Source organism: Lepisosteus oculatus, chromosome 6 (genome assembly GCF_040954835.1).
Source record: "Lepisosteus oculatus isolate fLepOcu1 chromosome 6, fLepOcu1.hap2, whole genome shotgun sequence".
In the NCBI taxonomy this organism is placed as follows: Eukaryota; Metazoa; Chordata; class Actinopteri; order Semionotiformes; family Lepisosteidae; genus Lepisosteus; species Lepisosteus oculatus.
The window spans coordinates 18,876,244-18,894,618 of NC_090701.1; the positions used below are offsets into that span (position 1 = coordinate 18,876,244).

The 18,375-nt window shown below is 35.3% G+C and overlaps 2 protein-coding genes across 2 annotated transcripts in view; one reads left to right on the top strand and one right to left on the bottom strand.

Annotated features, from left to right (window-relative positions):
• nphp3 (nephronophthisis 3) overlaps positions 1–18,375 on the top strand; it is a 150,417-nt gene that overhangs the window by 114,358 nt on the left and 17,684 nt on the right. The window lies entirely within an intron of this gene.
• On the bottom strand, positions 1,380–6,286 carry ackr4a (atypical chemokine receptor 4a). The gene is made up of 2 exons (XM_069191043.1): positions 6,031–6,286; positions 1,380–2,702 (listed from the first exon to the last, which is right to left on the bottom strand). The coding sequence occupies exon 2, from the start codon at positions 2,692–2,694 to the stop codon at positions 1,642–1,644; it is 1,053 nt and encodes a 350-aa protein (XP_069047144.1). The 5' UTR covers positions 2,695–2,702; positions 6,031–6,286; the 3' UTR covers positions 1,380–1,641.

The window sequence follows — 18,375 nt, forward strand, 5'->3', positions numbered from 1 at the left end:
TTCCTGTTTATATGAATACTCACCTTATCAACGGTCTTCTCCCAACTGGTCAGGTGATTGAGTATGGCGGCTCATCCCCCACAGCATCTTGGGGTAGATTCAGACATGGATCTCCATCTTCTCTGAACCAAACATCCCCTTACAGTAATAAATTGGTAAATGCTGGTTGATGTTTTAACTGTAGATGGTGCCCAAAATTTACAAATCATTGGACAATAACTGGTGCCAGCTGCCTAATTTATAGGCTGGTGTTATCAGTGTCATATTGGTCTATACTCAGTTTAGGCTTTAGGTTTTGCCGTTTTGTTTGTATAAGGATGAGATTAAATGGAATTATGTTCCTTCATTATTACTTCATTGCTATCTGCAAAGTCATTTATTAATTAGGATTAATACTAATACTAGTTACTGTGCCTTGAAACAAACTTTTCTAACAAGTCCTACATAATGGGCACAGTAGTGTGCTGCATATAAATATAGAATGATTATTTGCTAGAGTAATAATAGAGTCGCACACTGTACCATTTTCAAAAGTGCAAATTAATTATTAGTGAATGACAAATGTATGAGGCATAGTGGTACAAAAGCCCAATATGAAAACAAAATGTAAATTATCAGTCATACTGTACATTGACATCAGGGCTCCTTTTCTACTGTACCTTTCATTACAGCCTGCTTGCTTGTTAGTTTTTCATATAAGATATGGCTTTTATATGGCTAAAAGCTTTGGACTTTATTGTCTCTGCTGGTACAAATGATAACAATCTGCACTGACATTACTGCAATATTGGTCATGTAGGAGTACTTGGACCGTGATAAATTAAGTTTATGACCAGACACTCAATATACAAAACTTATTGTTATAGGAATTTACTGTGAGTATTAACTGGTTATCATTTAAATCAGTAATCAACAGTAATCATTTAAAACAGGCTGTCTTGTCTTCTGAAATACACAGTTTTTTTTTGGATAAGTCTCTAGCAGTACTACACACCAGCTTGGTGTAATTTTTGCACATTCCTCTTGATCTGTCTCTCTCAGGTTGCTTGGGCAGGGCAATGGCAAGTGTAGCTACTCCAGTGTAGCTTTGTACTTTGGATCATTGTCCTGCTGACATCTGAATCTTTGTCTTACTTTTACGAGTTTAAACCAACAAAATGAGAAAACTGTGCATTCTGTGTCTTATTGAACATGCATGAAGGTAATTGAAAGCACACCAAGGAATCTTGATCATTTAAAAACTCTAATGGTGCTGAAAGAAAATAAGTGTATAGTAAAATATGTCCGTAAAAAACATGTTGTAAACAGCTTCACAAAAACAGAATTCAAACTCTATAGACAACGTGCTAAAAACAAACCAGGATTGATCATAAAACATGTTAAAGAAGGTTTTCTGAGTGTCTTATTTTAATTTATATGCAGGCTGTTAATTGATATGCAGTAGCTAAACAACTTGACATTGCATACATGCATGAAGTATAAAAGTGATACAGTTTATACATACAACTTGTAACTTCAAATGTGATAAATATGGGTCTATATTTAAAGCAACGTAAATCTGTAATCAGTTATATTACAGTATATACCACTCATGCTTTCATCTGTATTTTGTATCATGCAATGCCTTTCAGTAAGCCGAGTCTATATTGTAAAACTGCTGGTGATTTGGGAACCTGTTTCGGAATTCAGCGAGATTTCGTTTTCGGGTTCTTTTCTTCGTCTCTGGCGATAGCTGAAACTCTTGAACATCCTTGCGATGTGATGCTTGAAGGAGGCCCCCACAAAGGCATAGATAATGGGGTTCACGCAGCTGTGTAACAGGGCCATGCTCTCTGTGATCTGTGTAGCCTTGTCCAGTCTCTTGCTGTCCTCGCACTGGGTGATGAGTATGTAAATGATGTCCATTGCCCGACAGAACTTGATGATGTTGAAAGGGAGCTGGGTGACGATGAACACACCCACAACGACCATCAGCACCTTGAAGGCTTTCCACTTCTTCACATTTGCAGTCTTCCACAGAGCCTGGGACACTTTTGAGTAGCAGAATAGCATGATTAAGAAAGGAATAACAAAGCTGAGCAGGACCTCTAGGATTTCGAGTGTGGCCTTGGCCGGTCGGGCCATGCTGGAGGGATAAACAGATATGCAGATTTTCCTGCTCTGGGGCATCTTAACAGTGGAGAAGATTAATTCAGGGATCCCCAAGATGAATGAAGTTGCCCAAACCAAGAAGCAGATGAACAGGCAGTGATTCGTCTTGATTCTGCCCGTTTTTATGGCCAGGTAACGGTCTACACTGATACACGCTAGAAAGAACATGCCACAGCTGAAGTTCATGACATATAGCATGGAGGTTATCTTGCACATAGTTTCTCCCAGCTTCCAGCCATGAACCGCGTCAGCAGCCCAGAAGGGAAGAGTGAATAGGAGAAGGAGGTCAGCTATGGCTAGGTTGAAGATGTACACATCGGTCATGGTCTTCAGTTTCTTGTAGTAGATGTAAATGGCCACAACCAGGGAGTTCCCTGCGAGACCGATTATCAAAGCCAGGGCATAGATTATGGGTAGAAAGACCTTACCGAAGGTGCGGACCTCCTCTTTATCACAGACGGTGGGGTAGTCAGAATAACTGTAGTTGAAAAAGTCACTCTCATTAAAGATGTCCTCATAGTCATCTTCCTCAGAGAACTCCATTTGGAAAACTATTGAAAAGAACACAGATCCATTTTTTTTAATTCGGTTTATTTTTAAGATTTCTGAAGGAACAGACACCTCATAGGTCTATGAAACCAGATGAAAGTGTTCAAGAAACAAACTTTCTTATGTCAAGTACAGTGGTGAGAAAAAGTTTGTAAAACCTTTGGATTTATCTGTGTTCCTGCAGGAATTGCTCCTAACATGTAATCTGATCTTCATCTCTTTTACAATAATAGATAAACACAATCTTGCGCAAACAATTGTTATTTTTCATGTCTATATTGAACACATTGTGGCAGTTTCAGTCAACTAGTTTCTTGTATTTGTTAAATACAGTATTGTAGTAGTGGTAAAAACATCTGTAATCTCATTTCATTTTGGTAGAACATACCAAACATACCATATCATACAGTACAGTTGTGTGTGCAGTTTTGATGTAAAGAAAAGAACATATGCCAGTTTATGTGGTTTTACATTTTTCCCATAATTAGAGTTAGCTTATGGTGCAAGCAACACCTACGTTTTCTCAAATGTTTTAACAACAGACTGTCTAGACTTTTTTATCTCATTAAACCCCATTATTGTAACCACCCTAGACTCAAGCATAAAAGTTATGATGCTCCAGTAACTTTAAAAAGGGCTATAAATTATGTTCAGTAAAATTGTGTTTATAGATTATTTATACTATATATATGGCTTACAGTTTTTTTACTGATTGTTTATTTGAGTTGTTTCACTCTTATTAAATACCTTGGATCATATTTACCAATCAATTTATCATTTGATATTACATTTGTGATTTTATAAATATAATTGTTTAATTACTTCTAATTAAAGTATTCTTTAACTTGAATGCAAAAACATGTCAAATGTTTTATGCTTGTCATTCAACGGCAGGTCAGAAGGTTTCCCATATTTTGTCTAATGCATTAGTCACATTATTTCACAAATACATTTTTGTCTCATATTACTACTTCATTTATATGACTGGAGCATTTAGATGTAGGGTGATTGCAGTTGGTTCGCAATTGCAATATATAACTTGCCTTTAAAAATCAAAGGTAATTGTAAAAAAACATTCATGCTGCTCATTCATCAGTGCACTGATACAGTAAAAATTCAGAATGCGGCCTAAACATAATTTAATATATAAGCATGTACTGTATAATTTATTGGACTTCATCTTTTACATTTACTTGGATTCATTTAATCACTTTGATATTTAAATTACTTTTATTATTAATATAAATTAAATATTATTATTATTTTCTATTGACCTATTTTTTCTTAATATATATAAGCAGATGTATTGTGAAAAGCACATCAACGTAGTTCTGATTTCTACCTGCAGAATGGTCATTTCATTAGGAAGTTATTTAGTGTATAACTCATAATTTCTTTGGATATTATTATTATTATTAGTATTAAATATTGCAGTGTAAAGCTCCTAAGACTTTCTCTTAAATCAGTTAAAATGGGGTGTTCCATTATTCCATTGTTAAATGTTTTCTGTGAATATACTGTAGTAAAAATGCATTCAACTTATTACTGAGAGATATTAAAATGGAACAAATGCTATTGGTTCCAATACTCATTTCTTGTGCTTTATTGTGTGCAACACAACTACATATAATATAAAGGAACCTGTTTAATCTCTGCACAGTAGAAACATAAGACAGTAGTAGATCAGACAGTAAACACAGCTGAAAAGCATGTTTTCACTGTAGACCATAGTTTATTGAAGGGTATTAAATATTTCCTACAGGTGCTTGTGTGGTTTATTTTAGGAAAAAATACAGTCTATGAGAAACTGAAAAAAATGATTAATTCAGATAGAAATGTTAATTTCAGGAATTTTGCTTAAATCAGTGTTTGAGATTGCACTCTGATAAGAAATGTAGAGTGTGATTGTGAAATTATTTACTCCAGCAGTGAAACAGGATTTGTATTTGATTCATACAGTATCTAGCAAGTTTAACAAAACATTACAACATTGAAGCCATTTTTTTTCAATACAGCACTGTGTTGTGAGTAACACATTTGTGATATTTAATTTGTTATCTTTTCTGTGAACCAGAAATAAATCAGAACATCTGAGAGGAAATAATGAAACAAAACATAGTCCAGTAATGTTGTTAATTCCTTTAGTTATAATTGAATTAATCACAATAAAAAAGTAGTTCTCTAAATTAATACTGCACTGTAAAGAAACACAAAATAGTAAATTATATATAAATAATATAAAAAAGTACATACAACAGCACCATTTAGACTACTTAGAAATAACAATGTGTTATAGCCACTATCAGGAATGACCTTTGTTATAGAATACAAAACAGACTGTTATATAATCTGTGGAAATGGAGCACTAATTATAACTAAAATTGTGAAGTAGTCTGCTTCCATATGTGAGCATATAATTAGTTCGGTAACTATTTCAATTTATCTAATTTTCTGTACATTCTGATTCTAAAATATATAAACATTGCCTTCATTTTCAAGAACTCCTTTGTCCAGAGCAGTCTTGAACAGAATTTAGAAACACTCTTTTCTAAAACAACTAAATTGGAATTGATTTTAACGGAAGAAATAGTGATAACGCATTTACTATTGACACCTTCACAGGAGTTTTATATAAAACAAAATGTTGATGTATCGGCATTTGCGCTCTTTTTTCCTGACTTATTACAAGAATAACTTCCTGCAGCAGGGTAAACGAATTGTTAAATTCCAACATATTTGAATTGCAGTGCCATATGTACATAGGTATAATTAAATTTGTAAGCAAAACATTTGGACATTATTTTGTTAACAACACAAAAACTCTTCCAATAACCCATCTAGCTTGATTTTCTACAGTTATATCCTGTTTAACCTGTTTTGTTTTTGCTGTTATTGAAATAGAAATCTAAAGTTACATTAAAAAAACATCACAACATGCAAATGACAACAATCATTTTTTACTGTTCAACTTGCAAAGCCCTTTAAAATGCAAAATAAAATGTATACCATTATTTGTTAAGCAGAAATATAGATGACCTGTAAATTAGTTCCTCCATTTTATCTTGCCTCTTAGATTTAGATCTCTATCGTATATGATCCATTCTCTGCATTTTGCACTTGTCCATTCATGGATGTATCTTTATATTGGTATAATATAGAAAGATAAAAAGCTGACCCTTAAAGGGCCGATTTTAATACAGATACATGATAACAGTTTATATACAAACATATTAATACATACAGTATACATGTGCTTGCATGAACAAGATGTTTCACAAATCTGATGTAATGGCCTGCCCAGCTTTAATATGAGGAAAATCACCAGCTTACCTTTTTTCTCCCCAGAAGTTTGCAACTCTCACCTTAACAATAGTCTTCTGTTCTGTGTGACTGCAGTGATTAGTCAGAGATTTAAGTTTATCTTTCAAGGGAGTACCTAGTATTACATGCGTCCAAGCGAACGATGTCATTAGCTGAGAGGCTTTTCCCAGGGGTAGGGATAGGGATTGAATTTCAGAATGCAGGAGTTTCCGTGCCTCACTGCTGTCTGCGCTGCTCTGTGCCCTGGCTGGATCAGAAGTCTTTTTGCTTGTCTAGCTGATCACGTTTGTGAAAAGTGACCCAATATAACTGTACACTTAAACAACTAGCCCTATCTTAAAAAAATCCCCTATTCCCCAACAGGTTAATCAATAACTGATGTTACATTTTACCGTAGCAATAGAAATACTGTAAATGTTATCGTTTACACTAACAAGTTCAAAACTGAAACTAAAATACTAATCTGTAATTGTTTTAAAACAAAATGTATGGTATTTCCCATTATATTTAAGGTTACATTTACAATATTAATATACTGTACAGTATATTGTATATACTGTATAACTGAATGCCAGAGGTTCCCCTTCTGTATATTTCTGTATCTTGAAATTATGCTGAAGATTTTCTGACAATTTAAGTGCCATTTTAAAATGTAAAATAACAGCCCTAAATGTAGTGTTGTTTTCCATTATTCTCTTCACGTGTTTGTACCCATTAACAACTGCAGTACATCAGACTTTGTTTGAATCACAAGACCGTTCTATGGTATCATTTAGATGCTGTGTTGGTATTGTCACATACTCTCTGCTTGCAAACTCATCTTATCTTAATACAGTATGGCAGTGGTTGTGTCTTTACCACAGACTATATACTTTCAATTTAAAGAGTCTCAGTGTTATTGTATGACTGGGTAAACTTATGCATCTATGATCCCTTAGTTTACAAAACAGATAGTATGATAGTACGCAATTGCTACAGAGAAGATTTTTAACTCCTTAGAGGCACAACAAAAAAGAGCATAGTTGTGTTTTATAGTATATGCTCTGTGTTATAAGCCATTTATAAATATTTTTGACATTTTTCTGGTTTATGCTGTTTAAGGTTAATGTGTAGAAAGTTCATTTGCATATAATCTGAGATATACCTGCTTCCTTATTGTTATTATCAATATGAGTTATTTTTGTTTTGATTGTGTGTTTTAATAATGCTTCATTACAGATTGCTACAGTTTTAAAAATGATATTGTTTTTGGGGAATCTAGAATATAAAAAATGTGTTTTATCTTTTTTTTAAAAAGAGCATAAGATATCTACCTGGCTCTCCAGCTATCATTTGTATGGCTCTGTAAGAAAAAAAAAACAGTTTCACAATCCCACCTGACAAACTCCAGTGTCCCTTCTGTGAAATAAAATGAAAATTACAACTGTTTACATGGGAAAATACTTATCTTTTCCACACCTTTGTTATATCTGTTAAATTAGCATAATTACACATTTACAATTTATTTTAAATAATAGGCAGCAAATTTAGCAAATTTTACTCTGAAATACAAAAAGGCTTAAAGATCACTCTCCTACTTTCACATACTATATGCATGTTACAACATAGCTGTAATTTATTTTATTGTACATTCTCTTTTTGCTACTTGGATTTTATTTGCTGAAGCAATATGAGAATATCTAACTGCAGTATCCCATAGCTGCTTATATACCACAGCTATGATTCTGTTTTTCCACGATAACTTCTTTTAAATTGCATTCAAGTGGAGTTGCCAAAAAGACATGACTACTGTTAGTGAACACTTAAAAAGTGTTTGTGTTTTTGTATATATTTTTTTGGTTATCGATGCTCTGATGTATTATGTCTGCAAAAGAGCTGTAACTGGGTGTGAATACTTCTTTTAGGGCTGAATCGACAAATAAATCATCACAGATAAGATTTGTAAATGATTTTGTGCATACTTGACCTGATTGGCACAATGTTACGATGGCATTTAGATACGTACTGTAGGTGATTAGTTTAAATGAAATTTAACCCCACCACTGCAGCCATCACCATGGTGATAATTACATTCATCACTACAGTTGAAGACTGGATGGTTGAGGAAGTTAAATTGAGAATGTTTCTGGTATTGAAAAGATCCGGTCAGGGCCGGCCCTAGCTTTTTCTGGGCTATAGGCAAGACCTTGGAAAGTGGTCCCTCCAGATCATGATTTGTGCATGCAAAACTATTATCAGCTTGCACCCCAACATTATGTTACTATTTAGAACAATGAAACGAATAATAGAACTAGAACTTTTATTATCTTGCTGTAGAAACAAGAACAAGAAGCACATATTTGCAAAGATAACATGTATTTTAACATTGAAAATAATAAGTGTGACTCTGCTAACTACTAGGTAACTAGTAAAATACCTCAAGTAGTCTGCGTGTCCAGCTAGAAAATGTGGCTTGTCTACCGTTCAGAAGTTACATGGATCTGACAGACTTACAACCAAATGAAATACAAATGGCTTATTACAGTGACTTGATTTTGTCTACCTCTATTTTGAGATAGCTTATCTTGTACTTCTTTTCTGTGCTTCCTTTTCTTGGTTTCCTGATGGGTACAGTATATCCTTCTTGCGGATGACATGTGTTTATACTGTATGTTTCTACCCCATGATTTTAAACCATTACAATACAGTGTACAATGCAAGTGAAAGGTCTCTTGCAATGTTTCATTACATGTTAGATATAACGAAAGATCAATAAAATTGATCACCACGACATTTACTAGTTTCTTAAATGACATGAACAACATTCAGTGTGGTAGCAGCTTAAACTGCACTGATTTTTGTCATCGAACAGCCAAGATCAGTCATTTACTACATACAGACTGACATAACCCACTACACTTTCATTCACAATTAATATAATTTATAAGTAACACACTTTAAAAGCCTAGATTAGCACAGCAGCAACAAAAAGAGCCACTAGAGGGAATGTTTTACTCTTATTTGAATGTGCTTATTAAAAAAAAAAAGTAATGTTCCACATTAAGGGGGTCCCCTAGTGGCCTCAGGGCTCTAGGCAGTGACCCTAGTGCACCTAAGCCAAGGGCCAGACTGGGATCTGGTGTACAGATTTAGCTCCCATTGAGGAAGAGAGCTGGTGTCCCCCTCACTGCTAGCCCATGTGTCTGGCTCTGATGCCTCTTTTCTCTATGACCTACTTTCTATTGACCTATTATCTATGACTTATTTGACGGTTCTATATACATTCTTATTACTTTATACACACAACAAAAAATGTTAGGTTATCTATTGAAAACAGAGTAATAATAATAATAATTGCTTACACTTATATAGCACTTTTCTGGACACTTCACTCAAAGTGCTTTATAGGTAATGGGGACTCCCCTCCACCACCACCAATGTGCAGCATCCACCTGGATGATGCGACGGCAGCCATAGTGCGCCAGAACACTCACCACACATCAGCGATCAGTGGGGAGGAGAGCAGAGTAATGAAGCCAATTTATAGAGGGGGATTGTTAGGAGGCCATGATTGATAAAAGGCCGATGGGAAATTTGGCCAGGACGCCGGGGTTACACCCCTACTCTTTTCAAGAAACACCCTGGGATTGTTAATGACCACAGAGAGTCAGGACCTCGGTTTTACGTCTCATCCGAAGGACGGCACCTGTTTACATTATAGTGTCCCCTTCACTACACTGTGGCATTAGGACCCACATGAGCCGCAGGGTGAGCGCCCTCTGCTGGCCCCACTAACACCTCATTTATTTATTTACCACCATTTATTTGTGGGTGAATTTGGTTCATTGTATCAGCATCAACCAGCATGCTGTCCATTTTTACACCTGTATGTGATTTTCCATAGGCCAAAGCAGAGCGGATGTGCTTACATCATAACTTCTTGGAAATGCTTTGAACCTTGTGAAAGAGGTTTTTGCTCTGTAATGGGAAAAGCAGTTCTAAATAGATTTTTTAAATAAAGAACTGTGCTTTATGGAAAAATAGGGAAAAAATGGAAATTATTCACATTAATACATTTGCCATTATCAACACGGTATCATGATTTGTGATATATAATGTCCAAAGATAGTTGGTTTTTTCACAATTTTGTAAAAGGGATATACTGAAACTTGTTTGTAGGATTCAAAACCTGAGAATTTTTTCCTGATGAATTACTGTAAACATGTTAAGGCATGATCTGTACATAAAATCAGGTTTTGCTTGTTGGAATTACTTTTCAGTTATGTAATGTTGCAAATCTGTGTGATTAAAATGAGTGTAAGCAAAAACTCCAGGAAAATACAATACAAATCACATGTGTGCTATGTTGTATATCAAATTGATTCCGGTGTAAAGTATCGAATAAATATTTAGGATAGTATACAAATTAAATGGAAATTATTATAAATAAGAGACAAAAGAAGACACCCTATACAGTACATGATTTCTAACTTATAACTTTTCCTAAAAAGAAAGTTTTTTCCTGAAGTGCTTCTGTGGCTTCACTTTACTAAAACAGTTTTGGGAGGATTAGTATTGAGACTTCTAATGATTTATACTGCATCATTTTATAATGATCATTATGTTAAGTGTTAGGTTATGTTATGTTAACCCTTATGTTACAGTATGTTAACCCTTTTTCAAAAAGGGTTAAATCTCCTTCAGATTATTTACACAGTCTAAAAGGGAATTTCTAGAGTCTTAATGCACTTAAGATCTCCTTTACTACAGACCTAGAAAAGATTTTCATGAATCTGAAGTGTACTGTAAGTTATAGATGTACCTCTGTAATAATTGTTTATCTAAAATATCCTTGGACTAAATATGTACTATACACTATATACAGTAACTACATATAAGACAACATCTATACATATCAGATAGAACTACTGTATATATCTGGACAGATTCCATGGGGCTAAATTCCGTTATGTTCTAAGATGGTCAGTGAATGGAACTTGATGTTCTGCAAGCTACATCTGTTCTGTAAAATTACTAAAAGGAATTATTTGTAAAACCTGATATCTGAAGTCAGTTTCTATACTTTGTATACATTCTTAACTTTACGTTATTGGTATACGATTCACTTGCATATTTGAAGAAATATTTGGGTTACACTTGTACTTTTTATGACTGATAAAATATGTGTTAATGGTATTTTGTTTTTCTCTAAAATATTGCTGAATCTATAAAGTCGATTGACAGATTGATTGTATGGTCACAATTCTTTTTTGACCAGTCAGATTTGGTAAATACTGCAGATAAAAGAAAAGACTTTCATGCACTCAACAGAGAATGACACCGTCTACTTATTTTTGATACCTTCAGCTGTCATGAAAACATAAAAATCTCTTTTGGGTGGGGAATTCTGAAGTAGGGAAAACTAATAGGTTGTTGATTTAGTGTGATCTACAGTATGTAAGCCTCCCTCAAGAACCTGCGGGTTGAAGAAGATTAAATGCTTAATATCCTTCTTAAAAAGACATTCACAATCATATCGCTGCACTCCCTGGTGTGTAAACACATTTTTGAAGTTCCTTGCATTCCATAAACTTAACAGCTTTGGCAGCTGTGCATTAGTTGGTCATATGTTCATCTGTTTTCTGACTGAAAAAGGAATACACAAGTAATATTTCCAGCCTCATTTGACTCCTTTCCTTCCTTGATTCCTACTTTTACAGAGAAGGGTATTTTGGAACATATTCAGATTTGTATTCTTCATTTTTTGGAGTTTCTCTAATCAGTGTACAAGGTCAAGGCTTTTTAAAAATATCAAGAGAGGGAAGTAACACATGCTTCGTTTAAAATCCATCTAAATTCAGTTCCTTACCCACGAAACAAATGAAAGCGTCTTTTTTGGTCATATTGTATACACATTATTTCACATGGACCTTGAAGATTATTTGCAATTTGAAATGCTGACCTCATAGCCAAACATTTAGAAGTATGAAGAGGTGAACCTGTATGGACTTAAGAATTAAGATAGTGAGGAGGATGGCATGGTTGGCATTATTGCCTTGCAGAGCTGGGGCCCTGGGTTCAATTCCAGACCTGGGGCGCTATCTGTGTAGAGCTGGTATGTTCTCCCCATGTTTGTGTGGGTTTCCGATAGGTGCTCCAGAGCTTTCTCCCACAGTCAAAAGACATACTGGAAGGCTAATTGGCTTCTGGGAAGATGGGCCCAGGTGTGAGTGTGTTCGTATTTGTGTCTGTGTGTGCCCTGAGATGGACTGACATAGTAGGCTCTGGCTCCCCCTGTGACCGTAAGTTGAAAAAGTGGTTAGAAAATAGATGGATGAATTACATGAGGAACCATGGTCTTTTTATATGTGTTTTGTAGCTATCTGTTTGGGATTCAAGCATTGTCATGAAAGAAATTGAAGTTTTTGGGCCTACAAACTAGAATATTTCTGAAGAGTTATTTCTTCAGGTTTTCTTATGTTTTATTACAGGTTTTATTGTGTACTTACAGTAGCTTTCAGATCTTTCAGATCTTTCAAGCCATGGATGACATCTTGATTTTGTTAGGCATTATAGATTTGTTTCTGTTTGATTCATGTTTTATCACCATGTAAAAAAATAATGCAGCCTTGTCCTAACGTTGCATCTGTTTACTGCAGATCTTTGTTAAGTCTGTTCTGGCTGTGTTGATCATGAACAAACTTTTTTTTGTTTTTGTTTTTCATGAATGATGAACAATTCTCAAACAATTACACAATTTTTAGGTGACTTGTAATGTCCTTAACATATTATGCCTCACATGTACTGTATAAAGTTCAATTGTTGAGACATTTACTGCCATAGCGAGTAACTGCACTGCGTCAGACAGAGATTATTTAATGAAACTATGAGATATACAGTATATGTCAGAAGGTGGTTGGATGGTTACGCTGAAGGCAATGAGAAATGACCCACCATCCTCTGTCAACTCACCAATTGGTGGAAGACAATTGGTCAGGTGACGGGGGCGGTGCTGTGGCTCTGTGGCTAAGGATCTGCGCCTGTGGCTAGAAGGTTGTCGGTTCATATCTTGTGGCCGGCAGAGGAATCCTACTCTATTGGGCCCCTGAGCAAGGCCCTTAACCCCAACCGCTCCAGGGGTGCCTTATAAATGGCTGACCTTGGATTCTGACCCCAAGCTTCTCTCCCTGTCTGTGTGTCTCATGAAGAGCAAGTTGGGGTATGCGAAAAGACAAATTCCTAATACAAGAAATTGTATATGGCCAATAAAGTGATCTTATCTTGATCTTATCTCATTTAAAACCAGGATGAAGAAGGCTTCCAATGGGGTAACTATCTGGGCTTTCTAGCCAGTTGTGTGTTTGCACCAGTAGGGTAAATAAGCAGAAAAATAAGCAACCGGGATCATTGTATTTTCGAGAAATTTGTTTTGATGAAGGAGTTTCTTTTGGTCTCAGAGAGAAAAGCCATTTTTGTTGTTGTTTAAAAGTATGTATGAATAAATCCTGAATCCTTTTCACTGCCATGTTGATATGGAGTGGCTTCATGAGCAAATGTCTCTGAGGTACATACCAGAAACAGAACATGTTATACAGTATTTTTTATTTTTATATAGACATATTTTTCAACTGTTATTTTTAAGATGCTCTGACACTGATGGTCATCCAGCAAGATAGTTCCCAAGTAACATTTTTTTCACTTTTTTCACTCTCTTTACCCACCTTACACACATTTGACCTAGCTATGTACTGTACTCAATGCTTATTCTTTTACAGATGTTTGCCCCTCCTTATGGTTTTTAGCACTGTTCTCTGATGTGTGCACAATGGTATTTTAATGTTGAAAGCAGTTCATTCTTAGAAGTGAGACAACAGTTAAAGGTGAATTTCTCTGCAATTTATGGAAGTCAGCCTAATGGCCAGTATTTGGGATGCACTGGCAGGATGTGTAATTTTATATAAATAATTGGATGCTTTCCAAATGTCCTTTGTAAATATACATTTAACTTTGTATATTTTTTCACTACACAAGATAATGTTCTTCAGAAAACTGATAATAAGTTTAAACAAAGAGTTTTAAATACTAACATTCTCAACTGCATATTTTAACAAAGTGCTCTCATTCTCACGGTCCTCTTTTATAAGAAAAAAATTGTATACGTACATGTACTTTAATTCCTGACTTTCGGCTCTTTCTTACAGTTACGTTATTATTCATTATTTTTTACCAATGGCTTACAGACATTGACAAAAGCTGATTCACTTGTCTTCTTCCAAATAAACAGTGAAACGAACAAGTACAAACAATATAAAACCAAGAAAAGCAGTTACTTCTTTACACAAAGGTTTGTGGGACTGTGGAACGAGCTGTGTTGTTCAGAGAGCAGCTTGATTAAATCCTTGATGAATTAGCTACCAGAACTGGAACCAAACAGACTAAATGAGCCAAATTGCCTCCTCTTGTTTGTAACATTTAATGTTCTTATATTTCTGGGTCCAACTAAAGCTATGTATAATTGTTATTTTAAATTGTCTTTATTTTCCGAAAATAGTAATAATTAATAAATGAATACAGGTTAAAGTTTTAAGGAAGTTAGAGTTAGAATTATAAATAATGAACTATATTGTTAAAATTCACTTCAGGGAATCAGGACATCCTCATTAAATACATGTGATGTTTTGTTAAAGTGCAAGAGGCCTCTTTATACGCCTTATCCTCTCTTACTTGACCAGGAGGGACAGAGTCTGTCTACAGTAGAGTCTGTCTACTAATGAATCTTAAAGTTAGACTGAATAACGGAAGTGAAAGAGAAATGAAATAGAAACAGACGAGGTATGTATTTAATGTTAATTTCAAATTAAAAACCTTTACTAATTTCATGATTTTCCTTCTTTTTATAAAAATAATATGCTTTCTCACTCAGTATGGTTGAAGACTTAGAAAGGCAGGGGCTATTCTGAGGTTCATAATGCAAGGAAGAAGCACTTAATTTGTAACATTACAAACAATAAATACATGTTAAAAGCAATAGATAATTCAGTAGTTTGTTATTGCAGATTGGCCCAATGTGTGGAAGAGACACCAGGAAATACTATGATTCCATAAAAATTTGGATCTTTTGAATCTAAGCTTGTTTGTGATTAAGAATCACTTAATATAAAGAAATATAGGAAAATGATGAGCACCATGAATCTGAATGTCCTTTTTTTTCAAAAATGTTTTGTATGTTCTTATAATAACCAGCACTAATGACAAGAAAGTTATTTTCTATTGTTAAATTTCTCCTTCAACCGATTGATTCTAGGAGACAAAAGAGAGTGAAATAAAGGTAAAGTTTGGCTAATTTAGCCACAAATCATGTGAAAACATCTTATGTGAAATGCGCCCCTCCCCCCATTCAGAAATTAATTAATAAGTAAGAAAATGTGAGGATGACGTTAACTGCAAAGTTTGTGATTCTATTGCTTTAAGGATAGCATATTGTGCAATGGAGATGGAAATTTGTGATTTACTGGAAGAGTGTATTAGTGATTTATCAGCAGTCACATTGTCAGCCCACACTGTAATGTAAGTCACAAAACATTAAAAAGAACAAGTGCTAACGACTTCAAATAGCATGGAAAATGAAGAGCAAGTAGGATGAGCTAATGGCAAACCACAATCCAGACAGTGTGTCTGAAAATAGTTTCAAATGGCAAGATTCGAAGGATTTTGAAATTATTTTGACATACAGTAATCATAGACAAGCAGTCTTCTAGAGACAGAATTGCCAATTAATCTGTAATAAAATGAACATCTCTTAAAGCTCTATCATAAAGAGCCAGCATCACAGAAGCAGCCCGGAACAGTAAAAAGCCTTTCAATGAAGGGAAAGGAGAGGAAGGAACAGCAGTGGCTATAGGAGAGCTGGCTGGATGCCCTTAGAAGCAGCTGTAATGACTTTCTGGATAAAGAAATGGAAACAGGAAATAGCAAACTAGAGGCCAACTGGACAACCACAGGGAATGTGATAGTAAGGTATAGGCCATACACCATACAGGATGGATGCATGTCATGCATCAGGAGTGTGAAGAGTATAGTGCAAGGTTTGTAGTTTTATTGAGAGGAACTAATTGAAGAATGTTACTTATGGAATATCCTGGCTGCCTAAAACAGAGAGAGAAAGGCAGCAGCTGAGTGTAATAATTCCGTGTTTCCAGAGTTACAAAAGCTGGAGAATGCTTAATGTTATTTAGAAACTAATAAAAAGTAAATCCTAATGGTGAGATGGAGATCTGGAGCATCCTAATCACTGGCCTATGACGTTGGTGTCACACCACAGACAGTGAGATATTTGAGAGCAAAGGTGAGGCAGAAGGCAATCGATACTGTACATACTGTACATTGTAACAAAAGCTCAGCAGGTCAGATTTCTAAACATAAAAGTAGAAACACCTAACAAAATGTGGGAAATGCCATCTTGGTCCCACACAGTAACCTTGACTAGAACTTAGGAAGAGTCCTCTGCTGTTAACTATACTTCAGTAATGTCAGTTGCTAATTAAATAGTATATGACACTTCCTGTACTGTGCACCAAATGAAGTTGTAACGGGTTAATTGTAGCGGAGCTAGTGTGGTGACATCAGCGCCCTCACTGCGCATAGCAGGGTCCTCAGCTGCCTGGGCTGAGGGAGGTCTCCTTTAGCTCATGCGGTTGGTGCCCTGTTGCGTTACGCCGGAGACCCGGGTTCGCGCCCCAGGTGTGTGGGACGGAACAGGTGGTGGGGGGGCACGACCCCGCGTGGAACTGTGACTATCACATAATCACAGCTTTGAAGTATGGTTTGTAAAGAACAAAAGAATTATAACAATTTCCAATGCTTTACTGATGCAAGAGCTTCATAAAGACATTTCCTGAAAGAACCAAGAGCAGCAGCATCAGTGTCGCATTTCTTTACCATACTCAACAAAAATTGTTTTGTCAGATTTCACTGATCTCTTCAATCAATTAATCAAGCAATCGGTCTTCATTATATTACCCTTTGCAACAGTTTACTATCAACGGGTGAAATCCTGCTGCCCTGGGTCACCAGGTTTAATCTGAATAAAATTTCACAGCATGGTTTTTTTGATCTTGAGACCCAGGTTCAGGAATGAGATGTTATGCCAGCAGCCATGTCACCCTGCAACTCACAACTGGCAACCCACTGAAGCTCAGCAGGCGTGAGTTGCAGGGCTAGTCACTGGTGGTGTTGGAGGGGAGTTCCATTGCCTGTAAAGCGCTTTTTTATAATTATTATTATTATTATTATTATTATTATTATTATTATTATTATTATTATTATTATTATTATTATTATTATTAAGGGTGACAAGGCTTATTTAGGCAGCAGGTACATTTATTGGAAATTATTTAATGCTTCAATGCTTCTTCATTTTTAACAGAAATGAATTAGCCATGCCTGTCAATAAACTGGTTTGAAACTCTCTGTTTATGTGTACACTACATGTGGATCTCATTACACTAGTGTTTCATTGCCAGGATTAATATAACTGTGAAACATAATGTCTTGATTCACAGACATTAAACAGAGAACTGGGAGCCATTCTCTGGGGAATGGGCTTGGTCTTCATGTGATTGTTTGCTATATTAGAAAATTGATGTCTAGCTGTCTGCTCGGTTTTAATTTGTGGCATTCAATTAAAAAGAGTGCTTTGTTATACATTTACATTATTCTGCTGCCTATAGACAAATTGTAAATGATTGAGCAAAAAATCAGAGCTCCGTCAAAAGTGATGCAAATATCCACTGCAAATGATGCCTTCAATGTGCAAAACCCCTCACAACATACTTAAGTAAAATGAAAAAGTTCACATGTATTCTAATACTGAGACTGATGAATCAATAGACTTTACCTTGCTTTTCCTATGTGTGTACTGGGTGAATTAGCCAAACAAACCATCTACTTAAAGCCACTACTGTGGTCTTCACCTGTCCATTACCTTCATAAAATGTCATGTTTTTACAAGGACAGCATCCTTATACATTGTGAAAATAACGTTCCAGATACTTAATGCAGTATTTTGTTAATATTAGCCTGATTTTAATGGGCCTGGATGATACTAGTGGACATTTTACTCTTTTTATTTCCATTATACTGTTTTTGGTTTAATTGGACCTCCAAGTGATGACTGTGTATAGTGATTAAAGGATTTTTATTTTCTATCCCACTTGTATTTGAAACTGATCCTGTTCACAAACAGGGCTTCATATACTAGACAGACCTTACAGACTATACTGGGGCACTTTGTATTTGACAGCCTTTTCACATTTTTCTTATTAATCACTATACCACTTAAAGTTAAAACTTAGATTTTTAGATTTCATGCTAAAT

Excerpts from the sequence above, each read along its gene's own strand:
- ackr4a (XM_069191043.1), bottom strand. The coding sequence starts at position 2,694 with ATGGAGTTCTCTGAGGAAGATGACTATGAGGACATCTTTAATGAGAGT.